Source organism: Balaenoptera acutorostrata, chromosome 1 (assembly GCF_949987535.1).
Source record: "Balaenoptera acutorostrata chromosome 1, mBalAcu1.1, whole genome shotgun sequence".
In the NCBI taxonomy this organism is placed as follows: domain Eukaryota; kingdom Metazoa; phylum Chordata; class Mammalia; order Artiodactyla; family Balaenopteridae; genus Balaenoptera; species Balaenoptera acutorostrata.
The window spans coordinates 175,012,554-175,033,140 of NC_080064.1; the positions used below are offsets into that span (position 1 = coordinate 175,012,554).

The 20,587-nt window shown below is 51.6% G+C and overlaps 1 protein-coding gene across 1 annotated transcript in view; it reads right to left on the reverse strand.

Annotated features, from left to right (window-relative positions):
• Positions 1–6,165: 6,165 nt before the first annotated feature.
• MAPKAPK2 (MAPK activated protein kinase 2) overlaps positions 6,166–20,587 on the reverse strand; it is a 45,645-nt gene continuing 31,223 nt past the window's right edge. The window contains exons 2-10 of the mRNA XM_007171663.3: positions 11,496–11,635; positions 11,248–11,312; positions 10,886–10,965; positions 10,261–10,387; positions 9,573–9,648; positions 9,060–9,184; positions 8,639–8,724; positions 8,459–8,539; positions 6,166–7,875 (exon numbers count right to left, since the gene is read on the reverse strand). Coding sequence (XP_007171725.3) covers positions 7,732–7,875; positions 8,459–8,539; positions 8,639–8,724; positions 9,060–9,184; positions 9,573–9,648; positions 10,261–10,387; positions 10,886–10,965; positions 11,248–11,312; positions 11,496–11,635 — 924 coding nt within the window. The 3' untranslated portion in view covers positions 6,166–7,731. The remainder of the gene's footprint in view (positions 7,876–8,458; positions 8,540–8,638; positions 8,725–9,059; positions 9,185–9,572; positions 9,649–10,260; positions 10,388–10,885; positions 10,966–11,247; positions 11,313–11,495; positions 11,636–20,587) is intronic.

Consider the following 20,587-nt stretch of genomic DNA (forward strand, 5'->3'; position numbering starts at 1 on the left):
GAGCTGTCATCCTCAGAACCTGGAATAGGCGGATGAAACTGGATTTCTCGTCTACCTCTTCCTCTTCCTTGCAGACTGGCTCAGAGAATGGCCTGCCCTCATCCCACTGTGGGTGGGTGGGGTGAGAGGTAGGATTAGAGTCTCACTATGAGGACCATTTCCATAAAGCAGGTTTCTGATCAGAAAAGGAGACAGCTGAGTGCCAGAGAGCCAGAGGCCCCTCTAGGTCTTACTACAAACACCAGATCTCCCCATACCACAGGCTCCAGTCACAACTAACCAAGGTCTCGTTCTCAGAGTCAGATGAGATTGTGATTTCTTTGAAAAGTAAACCTCTGCCTGGTGAATTCAGAACCACTGGCCTCCAAATCAGAGGCTAAGGGCTGGGAGAATTCAGCTCTTTCTGAACCTTAAGGCCTCACAGCCTCAGGAGGCTCTAGCTATTTGAGGAACAAGAGACAATCAGCTGCAGGAACTGAGGAAGGAACAAGATCACGTTTCACATGGTCCCAGGCAGCAGTGACCTGAGCCAGCAACTTGGCCGGAGCTTGGGCCAGAGCCACCCAGACTGGGGACTCATTTGCATGACTTCTGCAGTACTTTGCATCACGGGGCCCGGGAACACTGTTACCCTAGGATCAGAGAGGTCAAGACCAGTATTTAGTCACACAGGGCCTGGGGGACAGAAACAAAACTCAGGGGACGAGAGGACTCATGAAGGGAGGGGGATGGCAAAGGAAGAAAGCCAGTCCCAATACTTCACTTGCAAATACTGGCAGGGGTGTCGGATGGGGTAGGAAACTTCACTGTCCCTTAGAGCAAGAAAGTTATGCAAACGAATATATTTGCATGGCAGCCTGGCCCCTAAAATGACTTACTACATGCAGGTTCCTGGCCTCAGGAGCAGCCCCTCCCCCCAGAGCCCCGCCTGAGATCCTGCAGGCTTGAAGGCCAAGATTTTCTGTCCAGAGGCTCTGGGTACTGACTTCCCTTCAGAGCAATCATTATTCCTTGCAGACTGTGGATAGACATTCCAAGGTAACTCCAGGCCTGAGATGCTGGTGGTGTGTGACAAAAAGTGTGGAAGCTTAGGTACACTAAAATGTGTATTTGTTACAGGGAAGCTCCTAAGGGCTTCAGGTTTAATACACCTGGAGCCCATGGTGTAGGGACCATGGTGAACGGGGATGAGAAAGACCTGCAAAGAACTCTGGCTTTTCAGTGACACTCAGAGGGGAGAGGGGCAAGGAAGCCCTTGACAACCATTCACCCCAATTTTCCAGGACCCCCCAAACTCATGTAACGTTATCCTTTTCTATAATGATCTGTAAAACGCGTAACTAAAAATGATCTAAGTTTAACGTATAACCTTGTAAGGATTCTTTAAAAATTAATGAACTTAAGAATAGGTGGTGGTGGCGGGGTTTGGGGGGGACTTCCTAGGTGGTTCCAGTGGTTAAGACTCTGCGCTTCCACTGCAGGGGCTGCGGGTTCGATCCCTGGTCGGGAAACTAAGATTCCACGTGCTGCGCGGTGCGGCCAAAATAAATAAATAAATAAAATAATCAATTAATTAGTTTAAAAGACTAGCGGGGGGTTGGGGGGGGGCACTTCCCTCGAGGTCCAGTTGTTAAGACTCTGAGCTTCCACTGCAGGGGGAACGGGTTTGATCCCTGGTTGAGGAACTAAGATCCCGCATGCGCCATGGCACAGCCAAAAAAAAAAAAAAGCATAGGCGGGGGTGAAGAGAAGGAAGGGGCGAGGGGAGGGAGCCTCAGATGGAGGGATTAAGAGGTACAAGCTACCATGTATAAAATAAATAAGCTATAGAGCAGCTATTGTACAGCACAGGGAATATAGCCTACATTATATAACTATAAATGGAGTATAAGCTTTAAAAATTGTGAATCACTATGTTGTACACCTGAAACTTATATAATATTGTAAATCAACTATACCTCAATTTTTTTAAAAAAAGAGTATGTGGGGAAATCCCTGATAGGCTAAATTTTGGTTTTGGGGGAACAAACATGGTGAAAGAGGGGAATCCAGGTTGAAGGGGCTGAAAAGAGAAAATGAACAGAAAATACCGAGGGCCCCCCACTGAGGAGAAGTCAGATTTCCCGTGGACAGAACCGATGGCTGAAGGTCCAGCTGAATTGATGAGAAGACAGCAGTTCAGACCAGAAGACAGAGGGGTGAAAGCAGAAAGGAAGAGCTGACTCTTACTCCGCAGAAACCGGAGCAGAAATCTGATGGCAATACCTCTACCATGCTGCTCCCTCATTTTCTACCATCAAATTTGTCGAATTTGCCAGCTTGAAGGCCTCCTGAGTCTCCGCCAGAAAAGCTCTACCCTCCCCACCTAGGCCCCCCGCTCTGTCCCTGTCCCATGAAAGCGCTGATCCTCCCTGCCTTCCATCCTATTAACCCCCACCTATGCCTCTAAGCTGAGTCCCAGGAGGGCTGGACCCACTGCTAACTCAGCTGTGTCTCCCCGAAGTCCCAAGCGCTGGGTGTGGCACACGGCAGGTGCTCCAGATGAGCTGAATCGCAACGCGGCATTTCTGTTCCTGGAGGGAGCCTCAAAGGCTCGGGCCCAGGAGGCCAAGGCACTGACCCCGCGAAGGGCGGCCTGTTTGTGGGAGGGGCCCTAGCCCTGCACACCCGCACAGTGCTTCCCTCCTCTTCAAGTCCTGGCATGGCCACGTGTCATCCTCCTGTGCCTGGGTCGGAGAGGACCAATGTTGTCCTGAGCAAGGCATGCATGGAGGGCTTCGTCCAACAGGAGATGAGGATCCAGGATCCAGGATCTTCTGACCTCACTCATCCCCCCAGTCTCAAAACCTCTAGGGCCCTAAGAGGCCACTTGGGCTGGGGCAGTTTTGAATGGATCGATTCAGACCACAAAGTATGTGTCCAGGCCTCCGGATGCAGAGAAAGAAAAGACAAGGCCTCTGATGGTTGCACGCAGATTTTGTATCTCGCTGGGCAGCAACTGGGTCTTACACTTGGTTTTTCCCAAAGCATAGCACATATAGTAAGTTCCTGGGTATTTATTTGGTGATTTAGTATGTTGGCTCCGACTGAGTGCAGGGAAAGGAAGATGAGTCCACCAAAAGGCCCCACCAGAGCTTGGTGTCCCTTCCAAAGAATGGCTACTCCCCAACTCAGCCAGCCTCCCCCTGGGGTGGCCCCTAAACATGGGCTTCAAGAGACAGAGCCAGGGAGGGGCTGTATCCCTGGGGCTGATCACAGGCTGGCTCCCAACGCCTCCTCCAGCCCCCTCTGGCCCCCTGGAGAGCGCCCAGCAGGTTTGTTTACATTCACGGGGGGGGGGGGGGGGGGTGAGACAGCCACTTTCCCTAGCCTCACCAACTCCACCCTCTTCCCTTGAATAACTGAATTTCCTTCGCACCCTGAGCAGGCCAGCCTACCCACTCTACCCACTGTCATTCCCAGCCCTCCGCGTTTCCTGTCTCCAACCCAGTCAAAGGAAAACCCCAAATTTTCTGTTATTGTTTACCAACCCGACTGCCTCCTCACTCCAAGGCACAGGTGATGCCCTCAAGCTGACAGGAACATGGACTCAGCCTAGACCACCAACCCTGCTCCAAACTTGGGCTTCCCTGTGCCCTCTGGGCAGGGCAGCCCACCAGAGGGTAGGACACCAATAGTGATAAAGGCCACCTGGCCCTTGACCAAACATTTAAATCCATCATCTTGCTGCATTCCTCAACAGCCACAGGGCCTAGGAGTGCCACCCCCATTCCCTAGAAAAGGAAATTCACCTCTACTCAGTGGAGGGGAATCCAGCTGTCTCCCTGCTTGGCCTCCCTTCCCCACCTCCCTTATCAAGAGGACTTTGGTGTTTGTTTGTTTTTTAAGAAACTCTAAACTTGGAAGCAGGAGACCCAAGTCAGATTGACCTCTGCTTAGTCATGAGGCCTTGGGAGAGTCACTTTACTTCTCTGATGCTGAGTTTTCTTACAGGTAAACTGGAGGCTAGACTGACTCCCCTCAGAGCGCTTTTATGATGGTGAAGAGATCAAGGGAAAGAGCCCAGCACAGCACCGGTGCTTCCTAGGTGCCTACAAGTGTCCATAAGCCCTCCTTACATCTCACACCGCTTAAGGGTGTTCAAGAACCATCTCCTGTTGCCCCCTGCAACCACGCAAGCCAGCAACTGCCTTTAGGTACGAAAGTTCCACTGCCATCCCACCTGGGAGTTTAGCAGAAGGAGCTTAAGTTCTTCCTAGAGACAGAGAATCACAGGGCCACACCAGTGTGGAAGGTCAGGGGCATGGAGAGAGTAGAAAGGCATGGCAAGACCCCACTCACCAAGCCAGGCCCCTCCTGCCCTTCATCCCAGCCACCTTCCCTGAATGTCAGATCCAGTTTTGTGAACTGGGCTGACCTAGTTGGAGGAGGAAGCAAAACACAAGTGCTAACGTGTGGGGCAAGAGGATGAGAAGGCTGTGAGATGGGCCTCTGTGGAAGAGCAGCGGCCCTACAGACGCTCACATCCCAATCCCTGGACCAGTGAACATGTGGCCTCACATGGCAAAGGGACTCTACAGGTGGGATTGAGGTGAAGGACCTCCTGCATTATCTGGGTAGGCCCAGTCTAATCACACAGGTCCTTAAAAGTGGAGACTCCTTCCTGGCTAGGTTAAGAGAGATGCGACAACAGAAGGTCAGAGAGATGGGATGTTGCTGCCCTTGAAGATGGATGGAGAGGGCCATGAGCCAAGGAATGGGGAAGACTCTGGAAGCTGGAAACTCAAGGCAAGAGAATCTCCTAGAGCCTCCAGAACACAGCTCTGCTGAGACCTTAGATTTTAGACCAGGGAGACTGTATCAGACTTCTGACCTCATAAATCTAACATACTAAATTTGTGCTGTTTTAAGCCACGAAATGTATTACAACAGCAACAGAAAACTAACATGGCCTCCAAAGACAGCAGAGCACTGACAACGCCGTCCCGCTGTACCCCAATTCCCGCCCTACCACCTCTTATTCCCTCTTCCCCCGAGTTCTTATCAATCACCTCTGATACCCACATAAGCACAGACAACATGACTGGATTTCTCTGACAGCAAAGCCTCATGCTGGTTCATTCGAATGGTGGTTTCTAGAGTGATGGGTAGAGTTTCAAGGTAGGAGCCAACCACATTCAGGAGTTGTGCGGGGGAGGTCACGAGGCCACAGGCATGCCCTGCCTCTGCCAGGAACCCGAGCGGGGGGATGCGATCCCACTGATGACCGGGCGGATGAGCAGGCCTCTCCTCCAGGCAGGAGAGCAGGTCTTAGGATGAGACCACCCCAGGCCTTGGGATCCTGAGTTCTAGTCCAGACCCATTAGCTCTGGGATCCCCAGCACATCCCTTCACTCCCTTGGTCGGTTTCCTCGCTCATAAAACAGGGATAACCATCCTGCCTCGCCTCTCTCCCTGACAGCTCTGAGGATCAAGTGAGAAAATGCAGGTGAACTTACCGACGACTGCTTTTCCATCTGACTGGGAGGGAGCGCAGTGGGGTCAATAGACCGATTTCTACCTTGGGCCCCACTGCGAACCAGTTCACTGTGTGCGTCTCAGATACCCCACGTCTGAGCCTCAGCCTTCTCGTCTGTGAAGTGAGGGGAATGGGTCATAGGAGCCCTGAGGCCTCTTCCAGGTCTGATGTAGAGTATTCTGGCTTCTGCCTGACCCCTATCACCTCCTCCTGGAACTTTCAGGAACTACACTGACCTGCTCCTCTGGACTCTTTCCCAGGATTTGAACCAATTCACCACCAGCAACTTCTTCAGTCCTCATACCAGCCAGCCCCCCAGGCTGAGGGTGTCAGCGCCTGATTGTGGCTAAACAAGTCGAAGAACTGGGCTGAGAAGCAGCTTGGCTCCCGATTCAATACTTGGCAAAAGAGCACGGGCTCCCCGCACCGTGGTTGGCACCAGCCCCGCTCTCCGTGTCCCCACACCAGGTCCTGGCCAGGTCCTCAGTGGGGCGGGCGCTGGCTCCCTCTCGCCCGGGAGCACCCCCCTCCTCTCCCAGGACACGCGGACTCTGCCCTCCCAACCCACAGAACCGCTCTCCACGTGTGGAAAGAGGCCAGGTGGGGGGTCTAGGGGCTGAGCCCCACGAAGGAAGAGAAAGAAAACCTTTCAACTATTAAATCTGTTTAGTAAAGACAATTTTGCTCATACAAAACAACAAGAGTTTACAACAATCTGAGTGCTGGACACGCCATCAGAGACGGGAGGCGCCCTGGGCACTCGGAGCCCTTCCCTCACACCCAGAGAAGACCCTGGGTGCGCCCCCCAACCCTGCCCCTGAGGGAGATGAAAGCTGAAGCATTACTGTCACCCCTGCCCCAAGGGACCATGGCACAGAGGACCTCTCCCCACACTGCTGCAAATTAATACTGGGGAGGAAGGGCCCTCCCCCCCTCCCCCCCCCCACTGGCCTGGACACATGACGCTGAGTAGTGTGGGGTGGGGGGAAGGGGCTGATGGGGAGGGGCAGGATCGGGACATCTTTGGTGTGAAGCCTCCCCCGCCCACCCGCTAGGCCGCACGATGGAGATCTGCAGGAGGGCCGCAAGAGTCGTGCTGTCTTTGCCCACCAGGGGGTGCTGCCGATGCCCCAGAGCCCGGGAGGCACGCGAAATGCAGCAGCTCTGTGTCACTCATCGACTGCCCAGGCTCACCCATGCGGGCTGAGAGTGGGCCTGTTGAGAAACAGCAAAAATGTAAGAAAATAAACACGAACGGGTTAATAGTGGCAGGAAGGGGAAGCAGAGAGATGACGTGGTAGATGAGCGCCTCGGAGGACCAGGACCAGCCCTCAGCGGGGAGTGGGGTCTTGGGCGGGGCTCCAGTCTTCCTGGTCGCTGTGCCAGTGCTAAGTCACTCCTCCCCACCTCCCAGGACCCGCTCACAGAGGCAGGCACGGACGGCCTGGCTCAGAATCTGGACACGCTTCCCAGGCACTTTGGCAGAGCCAGCGCGGGCAGGGCAGGCCTGAGGAGGGAGACAGTTCCTGAGCCCCGACAGAGGCCCTCCCTCTGCAGCCCTGCCTGCCCCTGGCCCCTCAAATGCACAGGCCCAGGCACTGATCCAGGCACAAGGGCACGGGCACACGCACACACACAACCACACTCACTCCTATCCGTCTGGCACACTGGTGACGTCTGAGGGCTCAGCAGAGGAGGTGGGTGGCCTCCTGGCCCCAGCCCTCCACGGCCTGCAGCTCCCGGAAGGCCTCAGCCAGCGGGGACCTGGGGCTGTAGTGGGGAAATTAGAGGGCTGGTGGCTCGACACAGGGACGCCCTCTATAACAGCTTCCACAAACACCCTGTAACAAACCCCAAACCCGTGTAGTATCCAGACAGGAAAGGGTTTGGGGGGAAGGAGCAGGAATGAGGGCAAGAACGATAAAAGAAGTTTCATAAAAATTCTAAGTCAAATTATTGATAAAACTGCAAAATGAGCACAGGTTCAAGAGCATCTTGCTCCTTCTCTCCACGCCCTCCCAGCCTTCCAGGCTCTCCCTCTCAGGGGTGGCCAGAACCAAAGGCAGAATTCAGCCTACGACGAGGTCCGGGCTCCATGAGGCTGAGGAGGAGGGGAGGCGGGAGTGGATAGTTCTGTGTCTCTTCATTTAAAAAATATATTCAGGTCAAGAGTTATTGCTTGTCCTCCAGTGGAGCAGGACGGGCTCAGCGGCTCAGTGAGCGAGGGCCGCGGCCTCCAGGGCCCGAGCTTTCTTCCGCCTCTTCAGAAGCAGAGGGTTGGATGCATCTTCAATCTTTTTTATCTTGATCTGCTCATAGTCGACCCGCATCGTGGCCAAGGCACTGGTCATCTCCTCCTGGGGGGGCAGTGACCGAGAGAGACGTGAGAGGCGACAGACAAAGCAAGGGCAGGATGAGAGTGACGGGTGGGAGCAGAAGAGACAGAGGGCAGGCTGGTTGATGGGTCCAGGGCTGGGTCAACAGAGCCTGGCCACCGTGCTGCCACCGCTCTCCTAGAGCCCTCCAGCAACGCCACGGGAAGGCAGAAAGAGCACCGGCTAGGAGTCAGGAGACCTGGGTTCGTGTCTGCCCCAGCCAATCACTAGCTGAGTGACCTTGAACAGGTCACCCCCCCACCTCTGGGCATCAGTTTCCTCATCTGCAAAGTGAGGAGATGGTACCAGATGACCTTTCAGGTCCCTTTAGAGACCCAGACAGTAGAGGGCTTGTAGAAAACAGCCACGGCCAACTTTAGGCCAAACACAGAACCTCTGCCCACAACCCGGCAGGGAAGTGGCTCAGAGCCGCTGTTCCTGTTGTAACAGACATCCCCTGGGGTGAGCTCATACAAAACTAGCCCCTCTGGGCCAGCACCGCCTCTCACACCCAAGCACCTCAGTGAGCACCCTCTGAGCCCCTCTTGGCCAGTGGTCCCCTCACCTTGACGTCCTCCCACCTCTCCTTGTCCTCCTTCAGGACGCGGCTGGTGTGCAGTGGGGTTTGAGGGACCTTCGTTGATTGCTGGGGATAGAGAAAAGTGTCAGGGTGAAAGCCTGGGTGGGGTGGAGCCCCAAGGGACAGTCCGCATGAACCCAGGCCCCTCCGGCCCACCAGGCTTACCATGATCCAGGGGTGGTTCATGAACTCGGTGATGGTCATCCTCTGGGTGGGCTCTGTCTTCAGCAGGTTCCGGATGAGCATCTTCACTGTGGCGGAAAGCGAGGTGTGGGGAGGGGACAGAGATGGCTAAGGGGCCACCCTCCTTCTGCTGCTCCTTCCCACAGTTTTCAGGGAAAAACCAGATTCAAAGGGGCATGGACACAGACCACCCAAGGAGCTAGCCTTGAAGACCATTATGGCTCCAGCCCTGACAGCCCCACGCGCCCCATACCCCAGCTCTGCCACAGGCCCTTCACACAGATAGGACGTACCCAGCAGCTGTGGGCCAGGTGCAGATCCACAGCCACGCCACCCACGTGAGACCACCCCTGCACACACACACACACCTGCACACACGCACATGTACATGTGGGTTCTCTACCTTCCTCTGATACTTCTGACCATTCTGGGTTGGGGAATTCATACTGGCCCATTCGGATGCGACTCTTCATGCCCGGAGAGATGGCAAGGCCATGGTTGGAATAGAAGGGGGGATACCCACACAGCCTGAGCCGAGAGGAAGTGGGACGAGAGGGACAGAGCTGATGTTATTTAGGGTCCTGCACCAGGACTAGAGTGAGACACAGGCTTCTTCTTGCTAAGGTCACAGAGAAATTGGGACTCACTGACTCAGGTACAATATACAAAGTCAAGGACAGGGCCCAGGAATCCAACATACCGAGTAGCTAAACCACACATTTTCCTGCCCATTAGCTAATTTATAGCATTTAGCTGACAGAATCCACTAAACGCAGAGAGACAGGAACATGCAGGGGATTCCCAGGGCATCTCCCATCCAGAAGGGGAACGCTAATCTTTGCCTCTTCTTCTCATCCCACCCCTGCCCCAGCCCAGCCCAGCCCCACTTCCCCCAGGCCCCTCCCCACACACTCACAGGATGTACATGATGACACCCAAGGACCACATGTCACAGGACTTGTCATACTTCTCTGGGCCCAGCACTTCTGGAGCTGCAAACCAAAGGTCAACGTGGGTGGGCCTCGCCCTCAGAACACTGGATTCCACCCCAGTTCCTCGGTGGCTGGTGCTCCCCATCCAACCCTTCAGCCCATCTTGATGGGACTTAGCGGGGCTGGGAAGGGGAACAGTCATAGCCCAGACCCAAGGCTGGACAAAGGAGACCAGAAGACCCTTCTCCAAGAGAGCGCTAGGGCTAGAATCTCAAGATAAAACAAGTCTTGAACTGCAGGAGCCTTTCAGACTGCCATTTAATTTGACAAACATGTTTTGAGAGTTTATTCTGTGCCAGTTAGCTGGGGCTCCTGAACCAAATCTGCATCCCAGACTCCACTGGGAATCTGATAGGAATGACAGCTCTTCTCAGGAAAAGCATGCATGTGTGCAAAATCCCACCCATAATCTCAGGCAGATAATTTCCTATAATGCTTCAGTCCCAGCTGAGTTCTGATGAGCCCTATTTTGGGTCGGGTCACATCAGAACCAGTGCTAGAAAGGGCCTGAGGACTCAACTCTCCTAGGACCTGTGGCCCTGAGACCGGCAAGAGGAGGGTTTGAGAAGAGCTCTGGGGAAGACAAGCTCCCCAGACCTCCTCTGGACTTACCCACATAGTATGGCGTGTAACAAGGAGTGGTCAGAGAGTTGTGGCTGGTGGTTTCCTTGGCAAAGCCAAAATCAGTGAGTTTGAGAATGGCGTTGGGCCTTTTGGAGGTGTATAAGAGGTTCTCAGGCTACAGACAAAGAGACATAAACAGAACCTCTGCTGAACCTGTGAGGGGCTATCCCTCCCTCCCTTCCTCCCTTCCTTTCTTCCTCCATTCAACAACCATTTGTCCAGCCCCTGTGATCTGCACACTGTGAGGACCCTCAGCTCCCTGCCTCCCAAGAGCTTACAGCGTGCACGGGAGTCGGACACTGATGCAGAGAACCGCAGTGAACACTGCAGTGACATAGAGACCGAAGGCGTGGCGGTGAGGTGTGACTGAGGAGCACCGCAGGATGAGGGCGGCCTCACAAGGCTGCATGACTGGGGCGGGGGTTTGCCCAGCGAGGGCAGGGCCTGCGGGGTAGAGAGTGGCACTCCGCCCCACTCTCACTCAGGAACCAGGCAGCGGGGATGCAGGATGACTCTGGGGACCCTCCCTAGGGTCACCACGACCCTGACCCCTACGGCCTCCATGGCACCTGAGTTGGGGGAACTGGGGGGGGACAAAAAGAACAGCTGGTACCTTGACATCCCGATGCGCGATGTTGATCGAGTGTAAGTACTGGATCGCCTCGCCGATGCTCTTCATGATCTCTGATGCCTCTGCAGAGAAGAGGGGATGTGGGAGCGGGAAGGAAAGTCACAAGATGTGTCATTAGGTTTGGAAACCCAATACACCGATCCCCCAAACAGCCTAAGGCTCCCTACGTCCACCCCCGCATCCCAGAAACCAAGGAATGAGGAGCAGCCCTGGCTCAGCTGAGGAAGAAGGCCCCAGCGGCGAGTCAGAGAAGGCAGCAGGCCTCCGCACCTCTCACGAGAGCCCCTTCAGACACCCCGGGCCCTGCCTGCCCGAGCCCAGGCCCCACAACAGACCCTTTCTACCTCTTTCTGTGAATGCCTGGTCTCCTCGGTCTTGGATTCGGCTGAAGAGTTCTCCACCATCCAAACTGAAACAAAGCCACAGTCAGATCTGAGGACATAGCATCCCACTAGCACTCTCCCCACTGCCCCTCCAAAAATCTTTACATTTTAAGCTTCAGAGTCCCCATCTGGCAGTCCTCAGAAGGTAAGGGGCCTGGGTGGGGAGTGGGATCAGGCTGGGCCAGGAATAAAGAGGAAGGGCTGCTCACCACTCCATGACGATCAGCAGGCACTTCCTCCCCGCGTACAGGTTCTCATAGACGTCCACGATCCGCACGATGTGTGGGCACTGGGAGGCCCGCCAGTGCAGCTCCACCTCCCGGCGGGCCTTGGGGCAGTCCTGAAGCATCTGCAAGCCAAACACCTCCTGAGTAACCTCGGCAGCCGGCTGCTGCGCCACCTGGACCTACCGCAAGGCCTGGCCCACGCACTCGCCCACATCCCCACCGACACACCACCGACTCTCCCTACCCTGGTCCAACACCAGCCCCCTTAGCACTTTCCCTGCACTTCCTTCTCCTAAGCCCCGACTCAGAGCTCTGCAGCTCCCTCGTCTGCTCTAAAAGGAACCTCAAGATGACCCCTCATGGGGTCTTGACAGCTACTCTGAGACCACCCTTGACCATTCAGGGGAAAGGCCCAGCTATGGGCATGAAGTCTATTCCAGAAGGCGAGCAGAGTTGAGCATTGGGAGACAAGAGGGTAAAGGACACCTGGGCAGAAAGACAGACTGAGGAAAAAACCAAACAATGGAAAGGGGCCTAGAGACAGGGGAGACTTCAGATCAGTTAGAAAAGGTACCTCCGGGCTTCCCTGGTGGCGCAGTGGTTGAGAATCCGCCTGCCAATGCAGGCAACACGGGTTCGAGCTCTGGTCTGGGAGGATCCCACATGCCGCGGAGCAACTGGGCCCGTGGGCCACAATTGCTGAGCCTGCGCGTCTGGAGCCTGTGCTCCGCAACGGGAGAGGCCGCGATGGTGAGAGGCCCGCGCATCGCGATGAAGGGTGGCCCCCGCTTGCCGCAACTAGAGAAAGCCCTCGCACAGAAATGAAGAGCCAACACAGCCATAAATAAATAAATAAATAAAATTTAAAAAAAAAAAAAAAAAAAAAGAAAAGGTACCTCCAAGATCCCTAAACCCCAGCATATCAAATCCCGAGCGATGTCCTTTCAACCAACAGATAGTCTCAGGAGTCAGCCCGCTGTGGTCTGAATCCTGGTTCTTAACTAGATCTGCAACCATGAGCAAGTTACTTAACTCACGGGCCTCGTCCTTGACCCTCTTCTTCCATGGACCAGGTGGCCAGGGGGTATTAAGGCAGCCTGGCGCCCTCACCTGCCTCAAGGGCTGAATCTTTTTTTTTTTTTTTTAAACATCTTTATTGGTGTACAATTGCTTTACAATGGTGTGTTGGTTTCTGCTTTACAACAAAGGGAATCAGCCATACATATACATATATCCCCATAGCTCCTCCTTCTTGCGTCTGCCTCCCACCCTCCCTATCCCACCCCTCTAGGTGGTCACAAAGCACCAAGCTGATCTCCCTGTGCTATGCGGCTGCTTCCCGCTAGCTATCTATCTTACGTTTGGTAGTGTATATATATGTCCATGTCACGCTCTCACTTCGTCCCAGCCCACCCTTCCCCCTCCCCGTGTCCTCAAGTCCATTCTCTACATCTGTGTCTTTATTCCTGTCCTGAAGGGCTGAATCTTGACTAGTCTAAGCCAGGCCCTTTACTAAGACCTGACACTGGTCAAGAAGAACTTCATAGGAAGTCTGCTGAGAGGCCTCTTAAAAGGAGCACAAGGAATGCACACCATCTCTCCTGCACATGACACCTGGTGCCATGGCAGTCACCTTGGTACCAAGAGGTACCTTGGGTTGGTGGGTGATGCATCAGGAGCACGAAGAGACCTGCTGGAAAGTGCATGAAGCTTGGTGAGTAAGATCAGACGGCCAGGACGGAGCCAGATTACAGAGGGCAGGGAAAAGCAAACACAGGAATTTCCAAAAATAAAACTAACATTCAGTTATGCTATGGTCTGTGATATGCTGGTCCTTTCCTAATTGTACAACGGCTGCCCATTTTACAGGATGCGGAAACTGAGGCTCAGAGAAGTAGTGTGTCCCAGGCTCAGTTCCTGGGGAAAGGCAGAGCCGGGGTTGGAAACCAGGCCTGGTGGATTCCAAAGCCTAAACCTTTTCCACGATAACACGCAACTTTTACAGGAGGGGCAGAGACCAAGACTTCTCAGTCTCAGATCACCAAATGCAAACTGGCTTTGCAGAGGCAATCCCCCAAAAGGGGCCCAGATAATTCAGTCTCCTAGGGAGCAGGCAGAAGACAAGGTCGCCATGGGGTCACACTGCCACCTGGTGGCCATCTAAGGACACTGCTCAGGTCCTGAGTTTTGCCACCTTCAACTTCATTCATTTGGATGGACCAAGGAAAAAGGTTATTTTCCTTTCCCATGCACTATGAGAAGGAGGAGGAGATGCTGGCCAATTTCGTTTGCATGTATTTCAATTCAACAAGCATTTATCGAGCTCCTACTATGGGCCACACACTGCGTAGATGTCAAGACCAAATAGAAGAGTCCCAACCTGAAAGAACTCAAACTGGGGGGGTGAGGGCATGAGGGTAGGTAGACACATAGAAAATGCTTCTAATCCAGAGAGATAATGTGCTGTAAGACTGATAAGTTCAAAGGGTTCAAGAGAAAAAGTTCTCAGAGCACCCAAAATAGAATGACCTCTACCGCCCCCTACAGGCACATAGGAACTGAAGCCCAGAGAGGAAGAATTGAAGTTGTCAAATTCACTCAGAGGCAACATGAGGTCATTGGATTTACAATCATGAGAGACTTGGGCTTGGTCTGGAATTTGTCAATTTCTGGTTGCGTAGCCTTGGAGAGGCTATCACCTTTCTGAGCCTGTTCCACATTTGTAAGTTGGGGGTTAAAATACCTGCCTGGCCCCCTCCCTCACAGAGCCATTGCAAGCATCTAATGAAAGAATACCTCTAAGTGTGCTTTGTTATCAGAAAGGCACTCACCACTGTAAACCATCAGCATAACTGCCACAGCACAGGGGCCCTCTCCATCACCTCTGAGTTGAAGCTGGAACATCCGGATATAACCAAGAAACCCTGATATATACAAGTCACCAGCAAGACTATAGGCTGGGTTTCTGTCTGCAGTCCTGTGACCACCGCCTGGAAACCAGCTCTGTGCTCTAACCAACCACAGCTGTGCTAAATGAGGACACACCAAGGCCCAAACCCAACTGCATGCCCCTCGGCCCCTCCTAAACTCAGAGCACGCACTGCAGGTTCTGCTTGCTCTCTTTGCTATAGACACGTTAGCGTGTATGGCATTAGGCAAAAGAGAATCTACAGCCAGAACGCCTGGGTTCACATTCCACCTCCAGGTTTACACACAATTCCTTACCTGGTAGAGGAGCTGGATTGGCCTAGCACAACAAACCTGGTCTTGGGAATCGCACACAATTTGCATCCCAGTTCTGCACTTCCCAGCCTGTGTCAGGCAAGCCAATCTACCTTTCTGAAAAGGGTTTCCTCATCTGTAAAACTGGATTCAATTTGGCAAAATAAGAAAATTGGAAAGAGCAGTATTTTTAAATTCTAAGAGAAACATAGTAAGAATTTCCCATGAAGACTGGTAATTGACAGCCAGGTATGTATTTATCAGAAATCCTTGAATGGATATAAAAACCAGCCCATGCAATGAAAGCAAGACCATCAACCCAGTCAGGAGGACAGGCTGGCTGACGTCACAGGGGCAAAGCCATTAAGAGCCAAAGAGGCTTTGTAGACAGCTGTGGGGTACAAAAGCCTGGAGAGAGGAAAGCAAGAATGTGCTAATCTGGAGTACCGGGCTAAGTAAAGATCAGCAAGGGAGGTGCTGAGCTCTGAGCCAGAGAAGAGACAGGGAGAGAAAACAGGATTCCTGGGGTGCTGCCAGGAGCCACCAGCAGAGGAACACGGCAGGTTCAACCAGAAGCCAAGAGAGTCATGTGGGAAAGGCTCCTACCTCTTTGGCCTGGACAAGGACAGTGGAGGCGAAAGGGCCCAGAACCACAGCCCTGAGGGCTCACGTCTGAAGGAAAGAAGAGTCTTCCCACCAAAAAGCCACAGGCCCTGAGACAAGGAATGCCTGAAAGGGATTATAAAATATTTTAAGCCCATGCTAAGCCCGGAATGGATACTGTGACTTGCCTCGGCCCCCCTGTAGTTTGCATCTGAAATTCCCTTGCTCTGTAGAGAAGGTTAACTGTTGCATGTGCTAGATTGCAATGCAATAGGCAAGGTCACCTACCTACCAAGTGTGGCGGGGGCCAGGGACCAGGCCACAGAGCCCACTGCCTGGGGAGGAACCTCTAGGGTAATTGTGGCAATGAGGGAGCTGTGGGATTTCTCCCAAAATACTGCTCCATTACCATGCAATCCAGCAATCCCAATCCTGGGCATATATCCAGAAAAGAGGAAAATTCTAATTCAAAAGATACATGCACCCCAATGTTCACAGCAGCGCTATTTACAATAGCCAAGACATGTAAGCAACCTAAATGCCTGCCAACAGATGAATGGATAAAGAAGATGTGGTATATATATGCAATGGAATACTACTCAACCATTAAAAAGAATGAAATAATGCCATTTGCAGCAACATGGATGGACCTAGAGATTGTCATATTAAGTGAAGTAAGTCAGAAAGAGAAAGACAAATATCATATATCACCTATACATGAAATCTTTAAAAAATGATACAAATGAACTTATCTATGAAACAGAAACAGACTCACAGAGAACAGACTTGTGGTTGTCAAGAGGGAGCGGGGTGGGGGAGGGATGGAGTGGGAATTTGGGATGCAAACTAGTATCCCAATGGATAAACAACAAGGACCTACTGTATAGCACAGGGAACTCTATTCAATATTCTGTGATTACCTAAATGAGAAAAGAATCTAAAAAAGAATGAATACATGTAGATGTATAATTGAATCCCTTTGCTATACACCTGAAACTAACACAACATTGTAAATCAACAATACACCAATAAAATTAAAAAAAAAAAAAATACTGTTCCACGCCTGTCTTCGCCGGAACGTGGAGGGAAGAGGATGGTACCCCTTATATCCCCCACCAAATCTTCTATCATGGGGCCACATGAAAAGACTTGGGAGTAATCAGCATCCTAAGCCTAGGTGAGCCAGAGAAAAGGAGGGAAACAGAGGCTGGGGCCTGAAGCGCAGCTCACCAGCAAGGCAGATCTGAGGACAAGACAGGAAGGAACAAGCCCCAGGTCCCAAGGCATCATCCCCTTCACAAGCTCCACCGCTTACCAAGTGTGTGAACTTGGGGAAGTTTTTAATTCCTTTGTGCGGTAGTTTCCTTATCTCTTAAATAGGATAATAATAGTACCTACCTATATTAAATGAATTCATACATATGCATTATGTAAATTACTAAGAACGGTGCTTGGCACATAGTAAGCACTGCATTAGTGTTTGCTATTATTGTTCTGCCCCCCAAACCACCCCACACAGTGTGCCAGAGTCCCACTGGGGTGGGCAGCTGGGATCCCGCTCACACTCATCTCATTTAAGGTGCTATTAATAGCTCCAGGCGCTGGGTGGAGGGGGACCCAGAACACTGGGGGAGAAGCGGGCTTAGGCATCCTAGCCCTGAGCCTCCCTCTCCCTCCCACACCACCTAAACTAGACAGCTGGGGGTGGGGCGTACATGTCCTGAGAGAATGAAGCCATCCATCCCTTCCCAAGACTGATGCGGTGCCAAGAGTGACTGCAGAAGTCTGAATCAGGCAGAGCGTGGTGCCGGCCTGTGGGGCACCTCGGTAAATAAGACCTCCCCTGCACTCCCAGCAGGAGGGCACCACCCCTGCTGTGGGCCAGGCTCACCCACTCCCCTCCCTACCATAAGGAGGGGGCCGACCTGGGCACTCTGCAGGCCAGAAAAGAAGAGGAGGACTTGGGAAGCAGAGGTGTTGCTGTGGGCTGAGTCCTAGCAAGCTCCTTAGCACAGAGCTGGCAGCAAGCAAGGAGCAGCCGCAAAGGAGCAGGCAGAAGGGAGCCCCGGCTTCCAGGGAGGGCTCTGAGTTAAACGTGTGCTAAGCACTTCCAACGGGGAACCCTCAGACCCGCCCCAGGAGGACGCATCCTATTTTATAAATGAGAAAACACAGGCTCAGAGAAGCTACGCGATCACTTCAAGGTCTCTGAGCTGGCTGGCTGTCCCCAGCAGGGCTGGAATCTGAACCCCATTCTCACTGCTCCCAAAGCCTCTTTCCCACCATCCCGTGGTAAGGCAAAGGGAACAACATCTGCCCAAGACTGTCCATGATACCAACAGCCAAAATGGGGGCTGAAAATGGACACAGGCCTTAAAGTGCAAACCAACCCTTTAACTTTGAAATTCCAGAATTCAAGAACTGTAGAATTTTAGAATTTTACCCTATGGCACTAATCATAGGTGGAGCTTTAAGGCTATGCATATTCTAAGAGTTGTTTACCTTAACTAGAAATGGCTAGCAAACCGAACGCCCAGCAACAAGCAATAGAGATTGCTTTTACAAAACAGTTTATCTATACAATCTTCAATCATTAAAATGATGTTTCGGAAGAATATTTAATGCGAAATGGATTCCTAAGTGTCTCAGTAACCTTGTCGCTATCAGCAGTAGCACTCTATTTTTTTTCTTTTACAGCATAATTCCCAACCTGAAATTTCCTTAAATTTATCTGACAGTATGTGAAAAAGCAACCTACAAAGCTTTATGTACAGTACAGTTCTATATGTATATCTATTTATATTCGTGTGTGTACGTATATGTACACAGATGTACATAGTATGTGTATATGCGTATATATATACATATATATGGAAGCGCATTCACAGTACGTTAATATTGATAATTATATATCTGAAAGATAGGATTACAGGTGCCTTAATTTTCTTTATTATATCTTAATTTTCTAAGTGACTTACAATTAGCATATATACTTTTTAAAGAGGCAAAGAAGCTTACTCTCCAAATTTTACTTGGAGGCTGTCACCCATACCCCCAGGCCCTGTGGCCAGGGAACAGCAGCTATGGACTTCCAGGCAGCTCTGCCAGGTGGCTTAGCCACAGACCAGGGGCTGCCCTGTCGAGTGTTGAGCAAGAAAGCAGCTCATGCCCAGTGGGCGCTGGATGCGGCACAGCCCTCCTCTAGGGAGAGGAGAAGAGCAGAACTGTAGTGCAACCTCCACAGTCACTCTCTGTCCTGCTCCAGCTCCACCTGGCCCTTGACCTAGCCTCCCCGGCTCTCCAGCTAGGAGTGGGGCATCCATGTCTGGCTCAAAGATCACTGGACCTCTCCTTTCAACCTGAAACCTACAACACTGGGCCCCCACAGCCCTGAACAGTGAACAGGGACATATGAGGAGTCACAAGGCTGCAGGACCAGGACATGTTGTCCTGGCATCATGTGTTATCTCTCTAAAAAGCCAGGTCGCTCCAAAGCCCCCGTCCCTGGCTCTGCAGCCATCGAGGGGATGGGGAGACATGTGGCACTCACAGCACTTGACCTCACCTACCCAGATTGCCATCACTTGGCAAACCCGGAGTGCCTGGCACGTGCCACACGCTGGTTTGGAAGGTGCTGGGAAACAACAGAGAACACGACAAATAAGGCCTGCACCCCCATGGAGCTTACATTTTAGGGCAGGAAGTACACAACAAACAATTTTTTTTTTAATTTTTAATTACACATCATGATTTGTGCTATAAAGGACATAAATTGTGTGCTGCCACAGTAGCTCCCAAATTTCGGAGAGACGAAAGGCTGGAGAGAGGTGTCACACATCTCTTTTCATCTAGCCCATCTCGGGAGCGTAAGACATGACAAACAGATAAGTCTTGGTTGAAATGATGGTTTTCCTCTACATCTGCAGGGGCAGAAAGAGTATGTCCCTCTTCTAGAACCTCGGCACAGCTCAGGAGCAACTGATGGGCCTCCCCTAGGAACTGATCTAAACAAACAAATCTAACAGCAGATTTTTTTGAATCTTAGAAGGTCACTGAAAAGAAAGACACACAGAAGTACATCATCGGGTCCTTCATGTTCGCACACACATTCCCAAACATTTGGTTGGGAGGTAAAAGCGGTTTTCTATTTTGTTTACTGATTTTCATTAATGTGATGGGGGGAAATCCCGACCTAAAACAAAGCTAAAACTTACAATGGGGAAGGAACCCAGTACAAAAAGCCTTTAAAAGCACTGAGCCACACTGCCCAGAAGATGAGCATGACCTTCCCTGTGGTCCCCACCCTCGCCCTCGCTCTTACTCTCCAGGACCTTCCCTGGGGAGCCACAAAGGACTAGCCTTCAACAAAAAGACAAGAGGCTTAGAAGTTACACTGTAAATGACAAAGTTTTTTAAATACTTGCCACACATGGCAGATAAAAGGTTAACTTAACTCTGGCAAATCAATTGTAAAAGATTAACAATCCAATATAAAAATGGCCAAAGAATAAGAACAGGCAGTTCAAAGCAAAAGAAACACAAACAAAAGATGCTCGATGCAACTCATTAAAAGAGAAATGTTTATAAAAACAATAACAATAACCTCACCAGAATGGCGAATTTTTTTTTTAATGTTTGACCAGAAACGAAACAAAAGAGGAACTTCCCTGGCGGTCCAGTGGTTAGGACTCCGAGCTTCCACTGCAGGGGGCACGGGTTCGATCCCTGGTCGGGGAACTAAGATCCTGCAAGCCGTGAGGCCAAAAAACAAACAAACAAACAAACTCCTGAGTTTATGCAAAGATTCTTGAGGAAAAGGCACTCTCTCATACACTCAACAGGGATAAAAACTAGTATATTTTTGGCTCTATCTATCAAAAGTGTAAATGTTCAAACCTTAGGCCCAATAATTACTTAGCTAGGAAATCATCCTACAAATATGTTCCTAAAGTATCTTAATGGCAAAAAGAATTGGTCAGAACCTAAATGTCTACCACTGAGGAGATGGTCAGATAAACGGCAGCGTCTCCATAGAACAGAGTGTGGCACAGCCTGCTGAAAGAGCGCGGCAGGGCTGCGTCCGCCACTCTGAGGGGACTGGGTGTTAATAAATGGCAAGGCAGACAAAGAACATGACGATACTTTGGCTTTTTTGTTTCTGTTCTTTTTTTTTTTTTAATGGAGCTGCATTCACGTTACTTAAGTAACTTTTAACGTATGTTCACATAGACAAGAAGCAAACACACCAA